Raw genomic sequence first — 25,868 nt, 5'->3', positions numbered from 1 at the left:
GCCCGCGGGGGGCGCCTGGGGCCCGCTCAGGGCTGGTTTGGGTTCCTGGAGGGGTTGCAGCATGAGGGGAAAGCTATGGCTACACTCGGCGGGGCCCCCCCTCACCTCGGGCGCTCCACTCCAGCTTCAATAACTATGTGTGCAGCGGCAGACAAACATACCTTCCGTGCGTTCCAGCGCGGATGCTTCTCTCTCTAGCATTTGATGCGACTTCCTGTATAAACAGGAAGTAGCGCCAGACACTAGAGAGAAGCATCCACGATGGAACGCACGGAAGATATGTGGGTCTGCCGCTGCACACATACAGTTATTGAAGCTGGAGGGGAGCACAGAGGGGAGAGCCCGAGGTGACCATAGCTTTCCCCTCATGCTGCGACCCCTCCAGCACCCCAAAACAGCCCTGAGCTAGCCCTGGGGGGGGGGGGGGGGGGGGGGCGCTCAGAATTTCTGCATGGGGGCCCAGTGGGTCTTAGTTACGCCCCTGATCACTGCCCCCCCCTCCTTTACTCAAGCAGTATAGCCAAATGATTCCCCCTTCTAATAGACTGCTACTTTGGGGTATACCTGCAAGTGCAATTAGTTGCCTACAGCCAGTTATACTTTTACAGAGACATACACCCCCCCCCCCCCCCTTCAACTCTGTCAAATTTGTATTGTACAGTATCATGCAACTGTTCATTGCTGTAATAATTTGGTTAAAATCTTTTCAATAAAAATTGAAGCGCACACGCAAAGGTATTTGGCCCCCTTGAAGTTTTCCACATTTTGTCACATTACTGCCACAAACCTGCATCAATTTTATTGGAATTCCCCCTGAAAGACCAATATAAAGTGGTGTACATGTGAGAAGTGGATCGAAAATCATACATCATTCCAAACATTTTTTACAAATAACTGCAAAGTGGGGTGTGCGTAATTATTCGGCCCCCTGAGTCAATCCTGTGTAGAACCACCTTTTTGCTGCAATTACAGCTGCCAGTCTTTTAGGGTATGTCTCTACCAGCTTTGCACATCTAGAGACTGAAATCCTTGCCCATTCTTCTTTGCAAAACAGCTCCAGCTCAGTCAGATTAGATGGACAGCGTTTGTGAACAGCAGTTTTCAGCTCTTGCCACAGATTCTCGATTTAGATCTGGACTTTGACTGGGCCATTCTAACACATATGTTTTGTTTTAAACCATTCCATTGTTGCCCTGGCTTTGTTTAGGGTCTTTGTCCTGCTGGAAGGTGAACCTCCGCTCCAGTCTCAAGTCTTTTGCAGTCTCCAAGAGGTTTACTTCCAAGTTTGCCCTGTATTTGGCTCCATCCATCTTCCCATCAACTCTGACCAGCTTCCCTGTCCCTGCTGAAGAGATGCACCCCCGAGCATGATGCTGCCACCCCCATATTTGACAGTGGGGATGGTGTGTTCAGAGTGATGTGCAGTGTTAGTTTTCCGCCACACATAGTGTTTTGCATTTTGGCCAAAAAGTTCCATTTTGGTCTCATCTGACCAGAGCACCTTCTTCTACATGGTTGCTGTGTCCCCCACATGGCTTGTGGCAAACTGCAAACTGGATGTCTTATGCTTTCTGTTAACAATGCCTTTCTTCTTGCCACTCTTCCATAAAGGCCAACTTTGTGCAGTGCATGACTAATAGTTGTCCTATGGACAGAGTCTCCCACCTGAGCTGTAGATCTCTGCAGCTCGTCCAGAGTCACCATGGGCCTCTTGACTGCATTTCTGATCAGCGCTCTCCTTGTTCGGCCTGTGAGTTTAGGTGGATGGCCTTGTCTTGGTAGGTTTACAGTTGTGCCATGCTCCTTCCATTTCTGAATGATTGCTTGAACAGTGCTCTGTCGGATGTTCAAGGCTTTGGAAATCATCTTTTTTTTTTTTTTTTTTTTTTTTTTTACCTAAGTCTGCTTAAAATTTCTCAATAACTTGATCCCTGACCTGTCTTGTGTGTTCTTTGGACTTCACAGTGTTGTTTCTCCCAAGATTCTCTTAGACAACCTCTGAGGCCCTCACAGAGCAGCTGTATTTGTACTGACATTAGATTACACACAGGTGCACTCTATTTAGTCATTAGCACTCATCAGGCAATGTCTATAGGTAACTGACTGCACTCAGATCAAAGGGGGCCGAATAATTATGCACAACCCACTTTGCAGTTATTTATTTGTAAAAATGTTTGGAATCGTGTATGATTTTTCGTTCCACTTCTCATGTGTACACCACTTTGTGTTAGTCTTTCATGTGGAATTCCAATAAAATTGATTGAAGTTTGTGGCAGTAATATGAAAAAAATGTGGAAAACTTCAAGGGGGCCGAATACTTTTGCAAGTGTGTGTGTGTGTGTGTGTGTGTATGTCCCTTGCCTATTTTGATTAGTGAATGGCTTTTTTTTTTTTTTTTTTTTTTTTTTTTCCCCCTCATGGTGATGCAAATTTCACTACAATATGTACCGGTATGCAGTCTGAATTTGGACACTTTTCTAGAATTGCCATTGATTTGGATTGGTACAGTTTCATTCTCTATACAGATTTCAACAATTTGCTTTGAAGCAGAAAAAAAATATCTCCTTGATCATCTGTTGATAAGACAGTCTCACTTTGGGTCTGTTCTTGTCTCCCAGTCATAACTTTCTGTCTGTACTGCAGCTTGTCACCTATTATCTGAGATATTTGGTGGTATAAATCATAACCGTAACATTTGTAAAGTACTTTTTTCGCCATAGGGCTCAAAGCACATGGCATGTCTTAGTGCAGTAAGTTGCTGTCAAGGCAAATTATGTCACAGAGAAAAAAGCTACATGTCTATAAATGCTAGAGTAAACAGGTGCATGTTCTGTCTGGATTTGAATGCATCCAGGGATGGGCCAACCTGAATATGTGGTGAGGCTTTTCCAAGGACAGGAACAACATGCCAGAAGGCTGGTTTTAAAGGTACTGAGGTGACCAATGGGGATAACCAGATTATTATATTCCACTGCTCTGAGGGTTCAGAAAGTGTGGTGCTTCAGTACATCTTCAGATAACCAGTACCTGAATTGTGCAGGGATTTGAACCTCCGTAGACCAGCTTAGAGAGTATTAACTAGTTAACTGGGAAACAGTGGAGTGGGCAAGGAACCAGTGTTATCTGGTAATAGTGGCTGTGGTTTAACAGCCAGACAGTGGTGTTCTATACTACAGGCAGTACAGGCACGTATTTAGATGGCCAAAGTAGAGGGAATTGCAGTTGCCCTGCCATGATGTTAGGAAAGTGTGAACTTAGAGGGGTGAGGTGTTTTTAAAAGTTAATTTACACTCTTTCTTGCCCATACAATTGTGAATTTTACACAGATGGCATTACTTGTGGTCAAAAGCAAGCCCCTAGCACATGAATCTGCATTGCTAGGAGCTGGCATTGAATGGAAATGCATCATTTTTATTTTTATTTAGTTTTTGATAGTTTTTGTGACAATGTTGTTTTCTGTGGTTATGCAGAGCTGTTCAGGTACAGAGTTCTGCAAATGCCCACACTGCAGTTTATAACATCCAATACGTATTAAGTAGTATCCAAGGAATATAATGTTCACTTCCTGGATCATGGGCAACAATCCTGATCTGATCCCTGCAGTAAAGCATACAGTGTAACCTGCTCAGTGCTCCGTGCAAAGTGATAAAGTGAAAAACACTTTAACTCTCTCAGTACTGTTACATTTTTGCAGATTGATCGAACCACATGCGTTGTACCACGTGTTGCAGTGAAACAAAATGGGTCATTGATTCCCTCACTGCTTCTACACTGCCCTCCTTGCACAAAGATTTTCCAACAGCCCAATCAGAATTTCAATCAAAACACACAAAATTATGACTAGATGACTGGCAAGTGTTAGGCTCCCTGCACACTACATGCAAATCTGATTTTTTTTTTTTTTTTTTTTTTTTTTTTTTTTTTTAAATCGGTACTGCATGCTGCATTTTTTTTCTGCAAACTTTTTTTTTTCTTTTTTTTTCTTTTCATAGCATCCAGGGCAAATCTGAATTGCAAATTTCGATTTGCAGTGTGCGGGGAGCCTTAAGGTGGCCACACACCGTACAATAAAATGATCTAGTTTAACAGAAATGTGATAAAATTGATTGTACAGAAAGATGCAAAGCCTTTTTTTCTTTTTCTTCAAATTTTTTTTTTTTTCCCTCCTTCTTTTAACAAGTCAATGGAGTGGCAGATTTTTCTGATCACTCTTTTTGAAAGTTAAATGGGGTAATTGTGGGGTAGATTGAAAAATTGCTAGGGTCTTTGTATCAAGAATTTGTCAGTGTTCAATTTCTTTTCATAACTTGGGAAAAATTGAACGTGTGTGTGTGCAAGCCACATTAGTCTGACTTTTCAAATTCAATTCAAAATTACATTTAATCAGAAAAATTGATTGCGATTCTTGAATGGAAAAGAAATTATAAAAAAAGGTACAGTGTGTGACCTGTAGACTTGGTCAGGAAAAAAAAAATTTGAGTAAATTTTTAACTAGTCCCACTTTTAATTTTTGCAACACTCCTTTGAAGGTAACTGCATATATAGTTACCCTGCAGATACAAAGCACTGACTTGTAATCTGAATATTAAAGGACAAGGGCAGTGAGAAGAATATGGAGGCTGCCATATTTATTTCCTTTTAAACAATATCCGTTGCCTGGCAGCCCCGCTGATCTATTTGGCTGCAGCAGTATCTGAATAACACCATAAACAAGCATACAGCTAATCTTGTCCGATAATGTCAGAAACACCTGATCTGCTGCATGCTTGTTTAGGGTCTATGGCAGGCATTGGCAAATTTGGCCTTCCAGCTGTTAGAGAACTACAAATCCCACAATGCATTGCAGGAGTCTGACAGCCACAGTCATGACTCATAAAGGCAAATGCATTGTGGGGCTTATAGTTCTGTAACAGCTGGAGGGCCGAGTTTGCCCATGCCTGGTCTATGTATTAACCACTTGAGGACCACAGTCTTTCTACCCCTTAAGGACCAGGCACTTTTTTCCCATTCAGACCACTGCAGCTTTCACCGTTTATTGCTGCAACCTGCCACCTAAATGAATTTTCCCTCCTTTTCTTGTCACTAATACAGCTTTCTTTTGGTGCTATTTGATTATTGCTGCGAGTTTTTTACTTTTTATCATGTTCAGCAAAAAAGACATGCATTTTGTGAAGAAAATTTATTTATTTATTTATTTATTTTTTTTATTTCTGTGCTGACATTTTTCAAATAAAGTAAAATTTTGCATTTTTGTCCTAATTTATTGTGCTCGATGTCTGATAAAAAAAACTATTCAGTGTATATTAATTGGTTTGGGTAAAAGTTATAGCATTTACAAACTATGGTGCAAAAAGTGAATTTTCCCATTTTTTTTTTTTTTTTTTTTTTTTTTTTTTTTTTTTTTAAGCATCTCTGACTTTTCTGACCACCTGTCATGTTTCATGAGGTGCTAAAATTCCGAATAGTATAAATACCCCTCCAAATGACCCCATTTTGGAAAGAAGACATCCCAAAGTATTCACTGAGAGGCATGATGAGTTCATAGATTTTATTTTTTGTCACAAGTTAGCGGAAAATGACACTTTGAGACAAAAAAAAGGTTTCCATTTCTGCTAACTTGTGACAAAAAAAAAAAAATGAAATCTGCCACGAACTCACCATAGCCCTCTCTGAATACCTTGAAGTGTCTAATTTCCAAAATGGGGTCATTTGTGGGGTGTGTTTACTGTCCTGGCATTTTGGGGGTGCTAAATTGTACGCACCCCTGTAAAGCCTAACGGTGCTCATTGGACTTTGGGCCCCTTAGCGCAGGTAGGCTGCAAAAAAGTGCCACACATGTGGTATTGCCGTACTCAGGAGAAGTAGTTTAATGTGTTTGGGGTGTATTTTTACACATACCCATGCTGGGTGGGAGAAATATCTCTGTAAATGACAATTTTTTGATTTTTACACACAATTGTCCATTTACAGATATATATTTCTCCCACCCAGCATGGTTATATGTGTAAAATACACCCCAAAACACATACTACTTCTCCTGAGTACGGCGATACCACGTGTGGCACTTTTTTTGCACCCGAACTGCACTAAGGGGCCCAAAGTCCAATTTAGGATTTCAAGGGTCATTTTGAGACATTTGTTTTCAAGACTACTCAACAGTTTAGGGCCCCTAAAATGCCAGGGCAGTGTAGGAACCCCACAAATTACCCCATTTTAGAAAGAAGACACCCCAAGGTATTCTGTTAGGAGTAGGGTGAGTTCATAGAAGATTTTATTTTGTCCACCACTCCCGTCACTATCCTAGTGATCTAAAAAAAAAAGGTGAAAACTGTCACTTTTGTAGTATCACTAGTGTTAGCAGTTAGGCCAGTTAGCTAGGCCCCTTTGTTAGTGTCAGTTGGTGCTCAGCCCACTGCACCACAGTCATTAATTAGTTATCACTGTCGCTAATCAACATTTGTACTATATAGTATCTGTAAGTGATCATTACTAATCGCAGTCAGATCTATTAGGGTCACTAGGATCCACTAAAAAAACGCAGTGTTTGCCCGATCAGGCCTGATCGTTCACCTGCATTTGCGTTCAGCCCGCCCCACCGCAGTGACAGAATTTTTATTTTTTTTTCTGATCCCTGCAAAACAAAAAAAAAAAAACAAAAAAAACAACTTTACATTAGCTGTGGCACTGTAAACATCAGTTTTGATTTTTTTTTTTTTTTTTTTTTATCAAAACTCAGTGACCACAGCTTTCTACCTCAAATACTCCCTTTTGCTAGGTAGGTGCTCGTTTTCCTGGGTAGTCTCAGAGGAATACCCCTAAATTTAGCAATCCACCATGGCAAAAAAAGTGGTATTCCGATGTGTTCAGGTACATGGCCCAGTCAGATGACGATGATTGGGACGCACCATTCGACGAATCATCTGGGTCAGAGTTTGAACCTGAATTGAGCGGTGGCTCACTGACCGATAGCGATGACGAGGTTGAGGTCCCGGATAGAGCCAGGCGTACCACACCCCATGTCGTTGGACCGCAGGTGGCGCACGATTAGCAGAGTGGTACTACTGCTGGTTTGTTGTTTTTTTTTTTTTTTTTTTTTTTTTTTTGTTGTTTCCCCCCCCCCCCCCATGGTGAGGTAGGCACCAGCAGCACAGCATCTCCTGGACCTAGCACCAGTGCTTCCTTATACCCTGGTGAAGTGGCGAGCACCAGCATGGAAGTTGAAACTGGTGCGGTGGCACGTGCAGTAACACCCCGGTCGCAGGCCAATCGCAGGGCAATCAAAGCCGATCAAGGGACAATCAAATACGATGTCAGCACAATCAAATACAATGCACTGGGAAGGTGATTGGGAGGGGGGGGGGGTCTGAGGGCGATCTGAGGCTGAGGGGGGTTGATTAGGTGCCCGCACGGGGCAGACTGGGTCCTGATCTGATGGGTGGCAGACACAGGGGGTGACGCTGGGAGATCAGTGAGGGTTTACAGGGGGAGAATAGATGTAAACAATGCACTGGGGAGGTTATCAGGAGGGGGGGGGTCTGAGGGCAATCTGAGGGTCTGGGTGGGTGATTAGGTGCCCCCAAGGGACAGTTTAGGGTCTGCTCTGATGGGTGGTGGTGACAAGGGGTGATAGGTGACAGACAGATGAACAGTGGGTAAGGCAGATGTATACAGGGGGGAGGGTCTGGGGGGATCTGAGGGTAGGGGGGTGATCAGGGGACCCTAGAGGGCAGTTAGGGACCTAATCTAGGGGATGGCGTCGGCAGATAGTGGCAGGGGTGATTGATGGGTTTATAGGGGGGTGCTTGGGTGCAAGTACTGGTGTGCTGGGGGGTTCTGAGGGCTGGGGTGGGCGTTAGGGGGGTCTGTGGGTATAAAATACAGTGTTTCTATCACTTACAGGGCTGCCTCCTCCTCTGATGAACGCACGGGACGAAGAGTGCAGAGGAGACGGAGGCAGCCTGTATAATACACTTTGTCATGTAAAAGTGTATTCTACATTTCTATTGGCCCAATCGCGCTATTCAAACCTCCGCCGGCACTGCTAATTGGCTGGCGGGTTATCGTGCCAGGTGGGCGGGGCCTGTTGCCGTCGGCCACGCGCGTCATCAGTGACGCTGGTCGGCCAAGCCTTAAGGACCCGCCGCCGTTCGCTGTATTGCGGTCCTTAAGGCGTCCTCTTTGCCGCCGCCCATCGGCTGTGGGCGGTCGGCAAGTGGTTAAAGTATTAAAGGCAGAGAAACAGAACAGCCAGGTAACTGGTATTGCTTAAAAGGAAATGAGTATGGCAGCCTCCATATCCCAGTTGTCCTTTAAATCAGAAGAAAGACCTAGTCTCTTTAATATAATCCCTTGTCAAAATTGGAGGGGGTGGGGGAGGGGGGGTGACTTTGTCTGTAGGACCACTATAAGTTTTTGTGTTGGGTATATGAGCACAATAGTCCCTATGGTATGTATTTCGCTTTTACTTTACCAGATTGTTTGGTATCTAAAAAGCTTTTCATTCCATTTTGATAAGTGGTAATATTAAACAGCATTTCTTCCGTCTGATTTTATTCAGATAACCATTCACTGGACTTTAATAAAGCCCTAATCTGAAGCGCCTTGTTTGGCCGGTGCATTGGAATGTGAACATTCATGTACCGGTGCATAACTAGCACTAGGAAACGTAGAAATAATGAAAGGCTGGAATGCTGCTAAGCTGCTTTGGAGCTTCTTGTGTCTGTGGCAGCCAAGAATGACCTCAGCTATTATATGGGGCTGCTGCAACTGGTAGCACACCCATTAGAGCAAGTGAGCAAGACTGTAAATGATCTCATGCTTGGTAATCCTGGCATTTGCTGGGTTGACTATACATTTTGTTATAGAAAAGGAAAGGCAAACTATTGAATAGCTGGTTTATCGTCTACCGGACTTGTCAGCTAAAGAAAGCAGGCATCTGTCTGAAAATGCAGGTTCATTTCAATGCAGAGCATTTCCATAAGTTAAAAAAAAAACAAACAAAACCTCAGGCCTTCCTATACAACCTTGGCGTCTAAGATTACCATGTTACCGAACTCTCTCTTTTGTAGTTTTAAAAAGCTGCCTCCTTATCTGTTGATGAAGACTAATTTTGCTGGTAACCTCAGGATTGTCCAGTACTTTAGACTAGTGCATCTTGGTCAAGAAAATCACTTCTCACATTCGTGGAGCTGTGATGGTGTGATTCAGTGGGAGAATTCTCTTTTGTGAGAGTCTTGTATTGAAAGACCAGCAGTGTGCTTACATGCTATATTTCAGTTCAGCCTCTCCTATTAATATATTTCACATTTTAAGTAAACTGGTTGGGGCGATGCCAGTTTTTTCTTTCTCCGTGTTATACCAGCTTATCTTAACCACTTGAGGACCGCAGGCTTTACCACCCCCCCCCCCCCCCCACACCTTAAGGACCAGACACTTTTTTCCTCTTTCAGACCACTGCAGCTTTCACGGTTTATTGCTCACTTATACAACCTACCACCTAAATGAATTTTGGCTCCTTTTTTCTTGTCCCTAATAAAGCTTTCTTTTGGTGCTATTTGACTGCTGCAATTTTTTTTTTTTTTTTACTTTTTATTATATTCATCAAAAAAAGACATGAATTTTGTGAAATTATTTTTTTTTTTAACTTTCTGTGCTGACATTTTTCAAATAAAGTAACATTTCTGTATACATGCAGCACGAAAAATGTGGACAAACATGTTTTTGATTTAAAAAAAAACCTATTCAGCCTATATTTATTGGTTTGGGTAAAAGTTTTATAGCGTTTACAAACTATGGTGCAAAAAGTGAATTTTCCCATTTTGAAGCTTCTCTGATTTCTCTGAGCACCTGTCATGTTTCATGAGGGGCTAGAATTCCAGGATAGTATAAATACCCCCCCCCCCCCCCCAAAAAAAAAGACCCCATTTTGGAAAGAAGACATCCCAAAGTATTCACTGAGAGGCATAGTGAGTTCATAGAAGATATTTTTTGTCACAAGTGACAGTTTGTGACAAGGAAAAAAAAAAAAAAGTTCCATTTCTGCTAACTTGTGACCAAAAAAAAATGAAATCTGCCACGGACTCACCATGTGCACTATCTGAATACCTTGAAGTGTCTATTTTCCAAAATGGGGTCATTTGTGGGGTGTTTACTGTCCTTGCATTTTGGGGGTGCTAATTTGTAAGCACCACTGTAAAGCCTAAAGGTGCTCATTGAACTTTGGGCCCCTTAGCGCAGTTAGGCTGCAAAAAAGTGCCACACATGTGGTATCGCCGTACTCAGGAGAAGTGGTATAATGTATTTTGAGGTGTAGTTTTACACATACCCATGCTGAGTGGGAGAAATATCTCTGTAAATGACAATTTTTTTATTTTTTTTTCACACACAATTGTCCATTTACAGAGATCTTTCTCCCACTCAGCATGGGTATGTGTAAAAATACACCCCAAAACACATTATACTACTTCTCCTGAGTACGGCGATACCACATGTGTGGCACTTTTTTGCACTCTAACTGCGCTAAGGGGTCCAGAGTCCAATGAGTATCTTTAGGCTTTACAGGGTGCTCAAAATTTAGCACCCCCCCCCCCCCACTTGCCAGGACAGTTAACCCCACAAATTTTTGGAAAGCATACACAACAAGGTATTCCATGAGGGGAATGGTGAGGTCATTGAAAATTTTATTTTTTCTGTTTCAATATTTTTGAGTTTTCAAAAATAGATATATACAACAATGGTCATGGACCAATACAGTAAGAAGACATTGCTCAAGTATAGTAGTCTTTCAATTAAAAATAAAAGCCTCGTTAGGTTAGCTCTAGGCAACGTATCCAACAATAACGTAATATGTTACAACAAGGCACAGCTTAACCCACTTGTTCTGTCTTCTTATACTGTTTGAAGGGCAGATGCCCTAAAAATTAAGATAGAGGTAGAAAATAGAAGAAAAGAGTGAAAATAAAAGTGAGGAAAGAAGAAAGGGAGGGGGAAAGCTGGGGGAGAGGGGAAGGGGGGGTAAAGGGGAATGGTGTTGGGGGCCCACAGACTCCATCCTGGAGACTAACATTAGCTTATGGCTCAGGAGGTGAGACTGAGCGCATGCCATGGTTCCCAGATTTTGTTAAATTTATCTACCTTGTCCTCAAGGATCGCAGCCATCCTTTCCTGAGTCATAAAACACTTCACCCTGCTCTTGACTTCCTCAAATGAGGCGAATTGAGTTCTCCAGGCCCTGGCTATACTTTGTTTAGCTGCGACTATAACAAAGTGGGCCAGCACTTGCTGGGATCTATTCAGGGAGGCAATCTCAAAATGTAACAGGGCTATCCAGGGGTCCCTAAGACTTGAGACCTTGAAAAGCTGGCTCAGCAACCTAAAAACTTTGGTCCAGAATCTCCCTAACATAGGGCAGGACCAGAAGGTATGTAGCATGTCCCCAGAAGCGCCACAGCCGCGGAAGCAGAGACCGGAAGTGTTACCCGCAACATGCCTCAACCTGGCGGGAACCCAGTACCATCTGAGGGCTACCTTGTATGCAGACTCTACTATTGCCAGATTTATAGACAGTCTCGAGTAGGTCTTCCAGGCCTCCCTCCAATCGTCTATAGTTTTTAGTTTTCCCCAGGTCAGATTCCCATCTGGGCACAAACTGATGTGAAAAAGATGCATGAGGTTCGTTGAGGATATTATAGAGAGTGGAGATGGCCCCTTTCCCGAAAGGGTCTTTTATACAAAGATGTTCGAAGCCAGAGAGGACAATTGGAAAGTTTGTTTGTGGTGGAATGAGACTCTGGAGCCAATGTCTTATTTGCATGTAACGCAAACGCTCAGGAGGGATTTGATATTTATCAAGCAGTTTTTCCCAGGTAAGGACACTGGAACCATCAATTAGGTTGTATATGCATTCCAGGCCATGGTCTCTCCACCACTTGAAACTTAAAGGATTGTCCCTTCCAGGAACAAACATAGGGTTATTAATAAAGGACATCAGGGGTAGTGTGGGAGACATCAGGCCTTTAGAGTACCTGATGTTGTCCCATGTCCTTAAGCAATGATTGAGGACCTTACTCATGTACTGAGGACGGTAAGGCCTTGAGGTTCAGATGGGAGTCTGAACCGACTGAGGTGCAGAGTGTGAAATGTCAAAATGGGTCCAAAGGGGCATCCTGTCACCCTTGTAGAGGTCCACCAGGTGTACGAATTGTGCAGCTTGGTAATATCGTGATAGATTGGGAACACTCAGGCCGCCTTTATCTTTACTAGTGTAAAGGGTGGACTTGGGAACTCTAGATCGTGTGTTACCCCATATGAATTTGAACAATTTGCTCTGCAGCATTCTGAGAAAGTGAGGGGGGACCTTGATTGGGAGTAGTCAAAAATAGTATAAAATCTTTGGCAGCAGGGTCATTTTTATAGCGTTAATCCTCCCTAGCCAGGAGAGATTATAAGCAGACCATTGTGTCAATTGCTGAGAGACCAATTTTGCTAGCGGATAGTAATTTTGAGCAAATAAGGACTCATAAGAGTTGGTTAAATTGATTCCCAGGCAATCTATGTAGTGTGAGCACCACTGAAAGGAGTACTGCGACTTCAAGAAGGCTAGGGTGTCTGTCGGCAAAGTTATACTTAAGGATTTAGACTTGGCAGAGTTAATTGTTAAACCAGAGGCCTGGGAAAATCTAGAAAGCAGTGACAGCAGCTCAGGGATGGAGGAAGCAGGCTCTGAGATGAATAGAAGTAAATCATCAGCAAATATATTCGTCTTATGTTGTACTCCTGCTAGTTCCACTCCAGAAATTGCTTCAGTTTGCTTGATCGCGATCACTAAAGGTTCCATAGCTATAATGAAAAGAAGTGGTGAAAGAGGACACCCTTGACGCGTCAATCTGTCAATATAAAGTAAATCAGAGGTATATCCTGCGTATTGTGAAAATTTTAAATTTTTTTTGTCACAAGTTAACGGAAAATGACACTTTGTTAAAAAAAAAAAAATTCTAACTTGTGACAAAAACTAAAATCTTCTATGAACTCGCCATGCACCTCACAGAATACTTTAGGGTGTCCTCTTTCCAAAATGTGGTCATTTGTGGAGTCTGTCCTGGCTTTTTAGGGTCTCTGCAATCATTACATGTATGGCCAGTATTAGGAGTTTCGGCTATACTCCTTATATTGGGTATACGGGTAATGCACTCTGGGCTGAAAGGAAAAATGAACGGCAAACATACCTTGCTCCACATCAATGGCAGTGATGACCTCAGGAGAGAGACACATCGTGCCACCCTGCACTCAGGGTGAGCCACCAACTTATGTGACTGGGCCTCAGAACTTTAGTATACAGCAATATGCCTGCCAATATAGATGACTCTCTGTGTGGCATTAAAGTATCATCATAGGCCCAAAGTAAATCACCTATAAACCGGGGGTGTCCACACTCAAGGGAAATTCAAACATGCCGTCTTATATCGCCAACCCAGCACAGATCAGCAATGTCAAGCATGGAAACCGATCCTCCTTCCGACTTTTATGCTTACCTGTTTGTTTGGTTTTCAAGCTTACCTCTCCTCCCCCTGGGACAATGTGTGAAATACCACTGAGTGTGTGCCTACTCCTGTGTCTGGAGTTCCCTAGGTTCTAATAGTGTACCTGCTCGTGGTACCTCTCAAAGCACTCCCCTAGGCATAGGCCAGGCTGGTCAGGACATTTGGGACAATAAAAACTGGTGTCATTCCTTCTTCTAGCACTGCTGCAGACACGACAACGTTTTCTTCGGATGCGTTGACCTGGGGTACTCGGAAGCTGATAGACGTAATGCCTTCCATGCAGTCGGCTAGTTGCATTTGGGGGGGGCCTGGCACCTCCTGGATACAGGAAGTCCAGAACGATCTGTTCCTGAAATTGAAGGAAAGATCCAGTTCTCCCAGCCTTACTGTAGAGAACAAAGCTGTTGTAAACTGCCAATTGAATCAGATAAAGACACTTTGACCTAGTGCACACCAGAGCGGTTCTGCTGCGGTTTGCGATCCGCTTGCGGGTGCGGATCCGCTAGGGTAATGTATTTCAATGGGCTGGTGCACACCAGAGCGGAAGGCGTTTTGAAGAAACACATACTCCCGGGCTGCTGCAGATTTTGGATTGCGGATGCGTTTCTGCCTCAATGTTAAGTATAGGAAAAACGCAAACCGCTCTGAAACGGCACTTCAGAGCGGTTTGCCAGGCGTTTTTTGTTACAGTAGCTGTTCAGTAACAGCTTTACTTTAACAATACATGAAATCTACTACACCAAAAACGCTTCACAAAACCGCAAAATGCTAGCTGAAACGCTACAGAAAAAGAAAAAGCGTTTCAAAATCTGCTAGCATTTTGCGGATCTGCTAGTGGTTTTTGGTGTGCACCAGGCCTTTCTTATACCGGTGTCTTGTTTTCCGGGAAATTAAATAGGGCGCTAACCTCTGGTCATTGAAGTCCACCCCTCCCATGTTGACATTATATTCGTGGACGACAAGGGGCTTTTCAATGACCTCAGTTGCCAGTTGAATTTGGACTGTCGTGTCTGTGTGAATGGTGGACAGAAAGTAAACGTCCCTCTTGTCCCTCCATTTCACCGCAAGGTCTTCAGTACGCAAGGCGGCCCTCTGCCCCCGTTCAAGTCTGGTGGTAACGAGCCGTTGGGGGAAGCCCTGGCGACTAGGCAGCGCAGTGCCACAGCATCGGATTCCTTCTAACTTTTTAAGTGCTGATAGAGGGCCACACTTGTATAATAGTTGTCCACATAAAGATGGTACCCCTTCTGGAACAAGGGTGACACCAAGTCCCACACAACCTTTCCACTGCTCCCCAGGTAGTCAGGGCATCCAACCGGCTCCCAATTTTGAGTCTTTTCCCTCATAGACCCTAAAACGACATGTATAGCCTGTGGCCCTTTCAAAGAGCTTATACAGTTTCACCTCATACCGGGCGCGGTTGCTTGGGATGTACTGTTTGATGCCAAGGCGCCCGGTAAAGCGTAAGAGGGACTCGTCTACGCAGATGTTCTGTTCAGGGGTATAAGCATCTGCAAATGTTGACAGGTGGTCTGAGGGGCCGAATTTTGTGGAGCCGGTCATAAGTAGGGTGGTCCTTTTTATGACTGGTTTTGTCATCATTGAAGTGCAGGAAGCGCAGGATAGACTCAAATTGTGTCCTGGACATGGCAGCAGGGTACAAGGGAACATGATGTACTGGGTTTGTAGACCAATACGACCGCAATACATTCTGTTTCATTAGTCCCAAGTGAAGGATAAGGGCCAAAAAGATTTTAAGTTTGGAAACTTGGACTGGTTTCCACCGGAAAGGCTGGGCATAGCTGCTCTCCAGGTTCTCAGTGATGAATTGTGTGGCTTTACGGTTGGTCTCAACCACAATTAAGTCCAAGAGAACCTAGGTGATGAACAGCTGCAAAAAGTCTAGGGCCGTTCCTAGATGAGCTGTCGCCACCTGGGCAGACTGAGTCCTGATCTGATGAGAGGCAGTCACAGGGGGTTACTGATCGAAGATCAGTTAGTGTTTGCTGGGGAGGACAGATGTAAACAATGCGCAGGGGATGTAATCAGGAGGGGGGTCTGAGGGCAATCGAGGGTCTGGGCAGGTGATCGGTTGCCCCCGCGGGGCAGTTAGGGTCTGGTCTCTGATGGTTGGGGGTGCTGAGAGGTGATAGACAGGTGATCGGGGGTAAGCTAGCTGAATACAGATATACACAGTATACGGGGGGGGGGGGGGGGGAGTCTGGGATGGGGTCTGGGGGTGATCTAAAGGTAGGGGGGGGGAATCAGGGGTGATTAGGAGGCAGTTAGGGACCTAATCTAGGGGATAGCGTTGATAGTTAGTGACAGGTGGGGAGGGAGGGGGTTTTAGAGGGGTGCAAGGGTGCTGGCAGAGGGTCTGCTGGGGGGGGGGGGGGGCGTCTGAAGGCTGGAGTGGGAGATCAGGGGGGCTGTATGAAAAAAAAAGTGTGGTGTATACTCACTACTGCTTCCTCCTCGCTGGTGGTCTCTGGAACAATGAGACCATGAGTCGAGGAGGAAGCGTGTATAAAGCACTTTGTTTACCGAACAACAAAGTGCTTTTATAAACTTTTTTTTAATTGGCGGAATTTCGGTATTCCTCCGCCCGCCGGCACTGCTAATTGGCCGGCGGGCTGGAGGCTAAATGCCCGGCCATCGATCCCCGGCGGAGGATCGCGTCACGGATGATTCGATCGCTCCGCCCATGCCCGTAAAAGGACCGCCGCCTCTGTGCGTACGGCGGTCCTTACGGCTTCCACTTTCCGACCCCCACTGTGCAGTGGGCGGTCGTTAAGTGGTTAATATGACTACCGTATATCCTCGAGTATGAGTCTACCTAGTGTATAAGTCGACTCCAATATTCAACCCTCTTAAAGTGGTCTGAAAATCAGCATTTCTACTTGGCTCTAAAAGATTCCTCACAGCTTGAAAACTACTATCCCAGAAATTTTTTTTAAGCAGAACATCACTGAAATAGTTAAACAAAGCACTTTGTCCTGCTATTCAGCTTCAAATCCGCATCTAAACTGGTGATAACAGTATCTTGGCTTACATTGCAATGTTCTTACAATGTGTGTAACAAGTGAAAAGGAGTTCTCTGTGCTATTCCCCCTCTCTCTCGCCCCCCCCCCCCCCCCCCCAAAGCATGGTGGTGTTGAAGTAAGTAAGTTGGACGTCAGATTGAGCTGCGTTATGCAGCTCTCAAAGCAGCCGATCCAGGTTAGTGATAGGAAGTCCGGATCTTTTTAAGGATTTGGATCATTTGAATCGATCATTGAAAAGATCCGGATCTTTGAACCGAATCATTTGAATCATTTTACTAGGGAAGCAGACTGGGTGAAATGACTAGCAGGACAGGAGTTTCCCTGCACTGTACGTTCTGTATGTTCCTGTTTCTTCCAGACAGACATCCACTGTGAACTGAATCTTTCATTGTGGTGATTCGACTCACAAAAAAGATCCGTATCAAATGAATGATTCGTTCATGATCCGGACAACACTACAGTCCCACCACGAGTCACCACGGTACAGTGAATATTAATTAGCCATGTGGCTGGCCGCGGAGGAGGGGAGACCACCTCCTCCAACATTACTGAGCATGTGCAAATAGTCTAACGTGGCTTAGCCGAGTATAACATACAGCATGCAGCACTTTGTTTAAACGTGCTGCGTTACTATGTAACGTAACGTGTGCACTGTGAACAGCACATTGATTTTACAGTGCTGTAAGTTAGGCTGCGTTACTGGCTGCTGTAACGTGGGACTTTAACATCCCACTGTGAAACCAGCCTAAAGGATGTTAACCAGCCTGGCGGTATGGACGAGCTCAGCTCGTCCATTACCGCCGGAGGCTGCCGCTCAGGCCCTGCTGGGCCGATTTTCGTCAAATAAAAAGGTGCACACGCAGCCGGTGGTAGTTTTACGTTCTCTCTCTGTTTAGCACATGTGATAAGTAGTTTATATTTTTTAACTGTATCATTAAAGCTTTGTCTTGCTGTTCCCTTTATATTAGAACCGTGTTATGGACCTGGAGGGCAGAATGCGACGAGCAGCAGCAGAAAGAGGAGCTGTGGAGATGAAGAAGAATGAATATGAAGACATGCTTGCCAAACAGAGGAAACAGATTGACAATATTCAGACTTTGCACAGTTCTCAGATGCATAATATCCACTCAGTGTGTAGCAGCGAGAAGGCAAGTACCTCATTCTTATTTCTGTACTCTGTATTATTAACCAGTATCCCTAGAAAGTGTAGAGTAGACTAATGTGCATATATTTGCTTTGTTAGGGAAGTGATGTGTTATACTAGAATAATAATGGCCAGAGTAGGCAAAGGTCATGTGATGCCTGTAAACGGCTTAAAGAGACTCCGTAACAAAAATTGCATTTTTTTTTTTTTTTTTTTTATATCATCCTACAAGTTCCAAAAGCTATTCTAATGTGTTCTGGCTTACTGCAGCACTTTCTGCTATCACAGTCTCTGTAATAAATCAATGTATATTTCCCCTGTCAGACTTGTCGGCCTGTGTCTGGAAGGCTGCCAAGTTCTTCAGTGTTGTGGTTCTGCTATGAACTCCCCCTTTCAGGCCCCTCTCTGCACACTGCCTGTGTGATATTTAGATTAGTGCAGCTTCTCTCTTCTCTTATCTTTTACAAGCTGGATAAATCGTCCTCTGAGCTGGCTGGGCTTTCACATACTGAGGAAATTCAGACAAGGGCAAAGCTGTTTGCAGGAAGAAAAGAGCAGCCTGAAACTTCAGTGCATGAGAGATGCAGGGGGAAAGAAACACACAAATGATCTCTTGAGATTCAAAAGGAAGGCTGTATACAGCCTGCTTGTGTATGGATGTATTTTGTATGTGTGGACATACTGTACATCAACCTACTTCCTGTTTTGGTGGCCATTTTGTTTGTTTATAAACAAACTTTTTAAAACTGTTTTTAACCACTTTTAATGCGGCGGCGAGCAGCGAAATTGTGACAGAGGGTAATAGGAGATGTCCCCTAACGCACTGGTATGTTTACTTTTGTGCGATTTTTAACAATACAGATTATCTTTAAAGTCAAGCAAAATCAAAGACTGAAAAGCAAAAGGACCCACAAGCATACAGCCCCCTTTCCTGCCGACCACCAGCCTGCATCCCTGCTTGCCAGGCTGGTTGGAGCTTTTTGGATGGGGGAGCATGTGTGTTCATGTGTGCTGTCTCTTTACAGTTTAAACCATCTCTGCTTGTTCAAGAAAACAGAAACTGATTATGGGGATGCCAGTTAAGTATCTCCCACCACAATCTGGATTTCCAGCTGATGCGTTAAAAACAAATTTGAGATTAGAAGGGAAGTTCTTCTTTATTTTGGTGACAATACATAGGCTAGTAGTCCTATATGGGAGAAATTAATGCAAAACTTAAAGACGCACTCACCCTCTGTAGAGCGTGACTGACCACTGAGGGAGGGATGGACCATACAGTGGACTTGCCAAAGACATGTAGATCAGAGGTCCCCAAACTTTTTTGGTCAGGGACCGGGTTAACGTACTTCAGACTGCTGGGGGGCCGGAGTATACAGGAAATGATCTTGAAAAACATTAAATTGAATCTAGGTGATTTTCCCCCAATCATGCCTGGAGGAGAACTCCCAGCAGCAATCATTCAGTCATGCGGCACCCGAAGAACATCTTTGTGCACCAGTGAAGCATACCCAAGTGACAACCTGTCTTCCAGTTGGACAGCAGTATCACCTGATGCAGAATTGTAAGCCAGCGAATGACTGCTCACTGGCTTCATGTGGATGGGTGGTGCCAGCACTGCTATTCTTTATCTGCGCCGTCTATATTCAAAGGTGCAGTGGGCCATCTATAAGTTATACATTTTGTGTTTGGGGGGCCAGTGAAAAAGCCTCAGGGGGCCACATTCGGCCCATGGACCTTAGTTTGAGGACCACTGATGTAGATGGTGGTTTAAAAAAAAAACCCTGCAATGTGCAGTTACTGTATGCCCCCGGGTAGCACCGCTCCAGGCCTTGCACAACCTATGCAAAGGTGTAGATATGTCTGACTTACTCCATTTATCAGCTATGTAAGCAAGGGTCTGTGTCTGGTTGAAAAATAGGGAACACTCATACAGCAATTTGTGCATTTGCGTTTTAGAATGTAATGCAAATATTCAATGGCATGACTAGAAAAAAGTTGGTCCCAGTGCAAAGATTACAATGGGCCTACCCCCAAATACAGTACTGTTCCATTAGAGCCATAGTGCTCCCTTCCCAGTAGTGCCAAACTCACTAGCCGGGTTCCTTGCTCCACTACTGCGACATCAGTACAAAGGGTCAATGAGATACAAATAATTCCAAGATGATGCAGCACTATACAAATGTATGCAAATGTATTCAGCTTGAAAACTGATCAGATAAAACTAAGGTGTGATTTTGCTTGGTACAATATATACAGTACACCTATATCTAGATCTAATTTTTTGAGGTGTGTGCGCTCCCATCAACTGTAACCTAAACATGGTCACAGATAAAATACATTATCTTGCCGGTGTCCTCGTGATTCCCCAGAAGCATGCATTCTGAAAATAGGTTTAAAATGCATGCAGTTGAGAAGGACCCAGACTGTCCCTTTATAGGAGTTTGGGATCTAATCTTTACCATTGCATATGGCCACTATTTTTAGGGGAAACTAACTTGCCGTTTATATTTTGGAGATGTAAAGGGAAACAGGAGTGTCTGAGGAAACTCCACACATACTGGGAGAACACATGTTGTGTTTAGATTTGTTTCATGTCTGGCTCTGTTTGTTTTTTTTTTTTTTTTTTTTTTTTTTTTTTTTACTTTTTTGCTCTATTTATTTCTTAGGCACCTGTCTGAGTCACTTGGCTCTTCTCGTTGGCCACCAAAAAACACTGTCATATACTATAGACATTTTTCACTAAACTGGAATAATCTGTGTGTGGATTAGAGCAAGGTTAACAGTCTTCTTTCAGGAACTCTCTGGTGTATGAGAAGATTCAGGCCTAGTTCTAACTCGCTGCATGCAAGCTTTGTATTAAAATCTATGTCCAGTCTCCATTATGCAACTAACCACTGTAAACCCAGCCTCACATCATCCACTAATCGGGCAGTAAAACACAAACTACTTCTAATCAGAAACCAGATTGATCTATGCTCCACAAATCTCTATAAATATAAAATAAGAAGCAGATCTGTAGTAAATATTATGTTCTGCAAAGCCTTCGTTTTTGTGAAGAAAGTGACAGGTTTTCATTAAAGCTTCTAGCATATGGGCATTGAGTCGGTAATGACTTGCAGATGCTGGGTTGTTAACTTGCCAGCAATTAATTGCAGAGTGACTGAAAGATTACAGTGGGTTTGGGGAATAACCGCAAACTGAGGACTATCAATGTCCATTGATAACCAAGAGTTACAAGCTTCTGACTAATGGCTATTTGTAGCAGTGATAACAGATGCCTAGAAATGTTCCTCGCTGTATTTAGTGGTTGATTTTATTTATCCCCCCCTCCCCCCAAAGCCAGCCAATGAGAGCTGTGTTTTCTGTGTGTATATAGGATTTTTGAAATTGATTACTGTAGGATCAGGCTCATGCCTGATCCTACAGTAATGCAAACCTACATGTATTTTCCTTTCATCTCTTTTGTGTACTAGATTTTAACTCACTAGCTGTAGTTATACTATAATGACTTTTCTTTTCACAGGAGGCCTTGCAAATGGTCCATTCTGCTCCCAGAGAGATTAATTATTTAACTTTTATTCTGCAGCCGCACACAGCATGTTGCCAGTATCTGGATAAGAAACCAAGGTGTACAAATTCCTAGGAGTATATTTCTGAAGGGAATTGTTATAAATATCTGCACTTAAATGGAACCTAAACTGAGGATATGCATTTTTCCTTTTTAAAATAATACCAGTTGCCTGATTCTCCTGCTGATCCTGTGTCTCTAATGCTTTCAGCCACAGCCCTGAACAAGCATGGAGATCAGGTGCTCTGAAGTCAGACTGGATTAGCTGCATGCTTGTTTCAGGTCTGTGATTCAACCTCTACTGCAGCTAAAGAGATCAGCCTGACTGCCAGGCAACTGGTATTGTTTAAAAGGAAACTTCTATATCCCTCTGTTTATGTTCCCTTTAAGATGTGTGCTCCTCCTTCCTTTTTTATTTTTTTTATTTTTTTTTTAAAGCATCTGTGCACCTAAAAAAATGATACTTCAGAAGGACTTAATTAAGCAACTTTGACAATGGCTAAATTGTATTGAATAGATTGCTGAGCATATCCAAATTGTGTGTGTGTGTGTGTGTGTGTGTGTGTGTGTGTGTGTGTGTGTGTGTGTGTGTACGTACACGCACACAAACAGTAGTCTGAGGGAGGGCTGAACTGGCAACAATAGGGTAATGGGAACTAATGTGTTGAGTGGAAGCTAGTCTGGTCCTGCAAAAGAATGACTGTAACCCAAAATTCTAACCATTGGAGAAAGATGCATCGCCACTTTCTACATGGCTGCAAACCAGAGTGCCCATATTGATGCCTGTGCACCGCAGAATGCACCTAGAATAGGCATGTCCATGTCAGAACCAGACCATGAAGCAATGAAAGGAACTAGGATTTTAAATCCATGACGCTCAGTAGCAGTCTATGCTCAACAAAATAAAGGCATTTTAGGGTGTTTGTAGTGAGAGGGGTTGGAGGGCATGGAGTTAATTTTTTTTTTTTTTTTTTTTTTTTTTTCCCCTTGAGTGAAAATGGACAGTTGGAAAATTCATCTGTTCAAAGCCAAAGTTCAAACACCTGCTCAGGTCCAGGTGAAAGTATGGGATTATTTGAAGTGGAAACTAAAATATAGGGCTGGAAAGTATGTATAACTGTGCTGTGGTAAATTTCAGGATAACTGCTTTCACAGCAACCACAGGATTGGAATTTGTACTTTTTTTTTTTTTTTTTTTTTTATGTCTTTAAGGTTTGATTTACTGTGCCATTAAAGTTTATTGCTAGTGACTACAGCCCTCATATAACGCTGTGCTGTACTGTGTGAGGAGCCCTTGGTCAGGGCAGACCAACAGGTCCTGGCCTGGTGAGGCAGTGCAGGATTCAGTGGGGCACCATCTAGCAAACCTTTTATTGTAGAATTATCATTGAATCATTTATGCTAATTTAAACTGCCATTATTTTACATTACATTATTTTTTATATTAGGTGCATAACTGGTTACAGGGAGTGGCCAGAAAGTGATATATTAAAACAATCTACACCTGTCAATGGTTAATATATTGACTTGTGTAAGAAGCACTTTAGAAATCTAATTCACTAAGCTCCAGAAAGGTCAAGGATGATCTTCTCTATACCTCATCAATAAATCGCACCCCTTAGGGTAGGTGCACACATAACATGAAAGGCTGCATTTTATGTCATGTTTCATTTTATGTTGTGTGTGGATTTATTTTTTTTTTTGTGCTTTTCTGCGTTTTTGGTGCATTTGTGTTAGCGTTTTTTTTTTTTGTTTTTTTTTACCTTAGATGTGTTTTGAGTGAATTTAAAGGAGTTTGTGCTTTGCATACAAAACGCATATATGTTTTTCATGTTTTTTTTTCCTCTTTTGCATTTTATGCAAATCACTAGGAAGACAACAGGAAGCGGAAATATATCATAAAAATTTTTTTTCCCCAGAAAAAACCGCATACCATTGCGTTCCCATTGACTTTTAACATGTGCGTTTTTGAAGATTATGCAGCAAAACCAGCAGTTTTTGAAAACGCACGCGCTTTTTCCTGCGGCCCATACACTTCCATTAGCGGCAAAACTGAAGCATTTCCCACAATGCTAGCTGTTATAAACTGTTCTTATCACCTTGCTTCGACACCATCGTCTCACAGACTGTGAGATCACTTGACTCTCCACACAGCAAACAGTAGATATAGACTTTCTCAGGCTTCTTCAATGTTTACGTTATTTATTCAGGAAACAGGAATACAGATAGATACATTCATCTGCTGGCAAAGCAGACTTCCATGTTGCGTTACAGCTGCTTGAGTATCTTCCTACTGAAGATACCCAGGTCTTCTTGTGTCTACTCTATGTTACAGCTAGACTACCTATGTACAGCATACATTATATCAGATTACAGAAAGGAATAACATGCTTAGAGGTCCAAGTCGGCCTTGCGAGCTAGTGCAGAAGGAAGAAGCAGAAGTGAGTTCTCCATTGCTCGCTCCAGATTTAATACCGACTAGGAAAGAGTTAAATATGACATCATCTTCGCCACCCCCTATATCAGTCTATTGGTGGACCCACTCGTGGTGTCATCATACCCGCCTACTCGATTAATAATCAATGAGGCATTTGACATACATGCAGGAATGTGGATATTTACAAAACATGGCTGATGTTTATTGTTCCATGTCCAGGTCAGGGAGACCTGCGGCCTTGTTCAGAACAGCTTCTTGGTATGTTCTAGTTCTGCTGACAGAACTGCAGATTTTCTCTCTACAGAGAAAATCCCCTTAAAGGACAGGTCTGCTCATCAAGCCTTTTTGACTAACTCAGTCCAAATAACTGAGGCCTACTTAAATTATAACACTAGCATTTCTGCTAAGTGTGCACCTAGCCTAAACAGGATATATAGGGCAGCGATGTACAGTGACAGGACCTTAGGCTTGCAGAGGTTTTTTGTTAAATAAATAAATACACCTTAAACGCACCTTTGGCCCCACTGAGCATATCAAATGGAATAGCAAATGCAGTCTTTGTTATATAACAATATAGAACATATCCGTATAATACAAATAAGCACCACAACCCTCCCACTTCTTGAAGGGAACCTGAAGTGAGAGGAATTTGGAAGGCTGTTCTCTTCTTTCTCTTTTAGAAGCGATGCCAATTGTCTGGTTGTCATGCTGAGCTTTTAGTTAGTTGTTTGAGTCAAACACCTGCAACAAGCATGCAGCCCAGTGAAGTCGGAGCAGAGGAAAAGCATCTGATCTGCATACTCCTTCTGGACCAATGACTTTAAGTATTAGAGACCAAGCATCAGCACAGCGATGCTGGTTATTTCGGTGTGCGGTGCCAAAACTGGGTGTCGTCATAGCAGCAATGCTATGCTGCGTGCCCCGTGTAACAGTAATTCGGACTCCAGCGATTGCTAGACCCCAAATTACATCTCCCTCTGAGTTGCTGCAACTCGGAGGGGGAAAAGCATTAAAGCCGCCGGGTAGTTTAGCGGCAGCAGAGAGAGCCGTCATTTGGCTCACCCTGCACCAAACTGCCTGGCGCCCAAATGATCTGTACTCTCAGCACAGATGTCAGGCAACTAGCATTGTTAGAGAATAAAGATTGCAGCCTCTATATTCCTCTCCCTTGTAGTACCCCTTTGAAACTATATAAAACACTGTAAATGCATATGAGCCAAACTACAAAAATGCAAACCTAATACAAAATGTCAATGTGTAATATGTGTGCAAACTACTATCCTGTACGGTTTTCTCAAATCCCCATTAGGTGGGTGACTTGGGTCATTGGGGAACAGCAAAGCAGAGCACACAAATGTCACAGCAACAATCCATATATTACATACGGTAATTACAAACGTAATACATGTAATTATAATTACAAATGTATGCATATAAAAATGGATAAGATAGCCATCACATAATTTTATCTATCAAATGGGTGTATATAAATCTATTTAAAAATGTGGCTGTGCATAGGAAGTAGTCCTAATGAGGTCAGTGTTTTATTCTCTAAACAATTCTAGTTGCCTGAAATAACCTTGCATGCGAGGAATGCGATGAAGGCTGAAACATTTTATTACAGGTAGTCCCCGATTTACGTACGCCTGACTTACGAACGACCCGGCGTTATGAATGCCGCGACCATAGCTCCGCCCCCATCGAAATGTCGCGCCGCCGTGGTCTACCTTTTCTGTGCCCTTTTAAATGCAGAGCATGCCGCAGCGGATGGTAGAGCACATCTCACCTGATCCTCGGCGGTAGAAGGTCCCATCGTAGCCCCCCCCGGAAGCTGCACAGCCCATCCTCTCGCTCCATCCACTGTTCCCGGTGTCGGCTTCTTATGCGTCGCATAATGACGCAATCGGGAAGAGCCCCCTAGTGGCGGCGCTTCCTAACTGCGTCATTATGCGACGCATGTGAAGCCTCCGGGGGACAATGGATGGAACGAGAGGACAGGCTGCGCAGCTTCTGGGGACCACGATGGGACCTTTTACTGCCGAGGATCAGGTGAGATGTGCTCTACCATCCGCTGCGGCTTGTTCTGCATTAAAAACGGGGGTCCAGACTTAAGGACAGATTCAGGTTAAGAACGAGG

General features: G+C 43.4%; 1 protein-coding gene across 2 annotated transcripts in view; it reads left to right on the top strand.

Moving 5' to 3' along the window:
* The window catches only part of GOLM1 (golgi membrane protein 1), a 106,374-nt gene that overhangs the window by 37,402 nt on the left and 43,104 nt on the right, over positions 1 to 25,868 (top strand). For both annotated transcript variants that reach the window (XM_068237171.1, XM_068237163.1), the window contains exon 3: positions 17,551 to 17,730. In XM_068237171.1, the coding sequence (XP_068093272.1) occupies positions 17,551 to 17,730 (180 nt within the window). The remainder of the gene's footprint in view (positions 1 to 17,550; positions 17,731 to 25,868) is intronic.

Source organism: Hyperolius riggenbachi, chromosome 1 (assembly GCF_040937935.1).
Source record: "Hyperolius riggenbachi isolate aHypRig1 chromosome 1, aHypRig1.pri, whole genome shotgun sequence".
NCBI classification, from domain to species: Eukaryota; Metazoa; Chordata; class Amphibia; order Anura; family Hyperoliidae; genus Hyperolius; species Hyperolius riggenbachi.
This window is presented reverse-complemented; position numbering and strand designations above follow the sequence as displayed.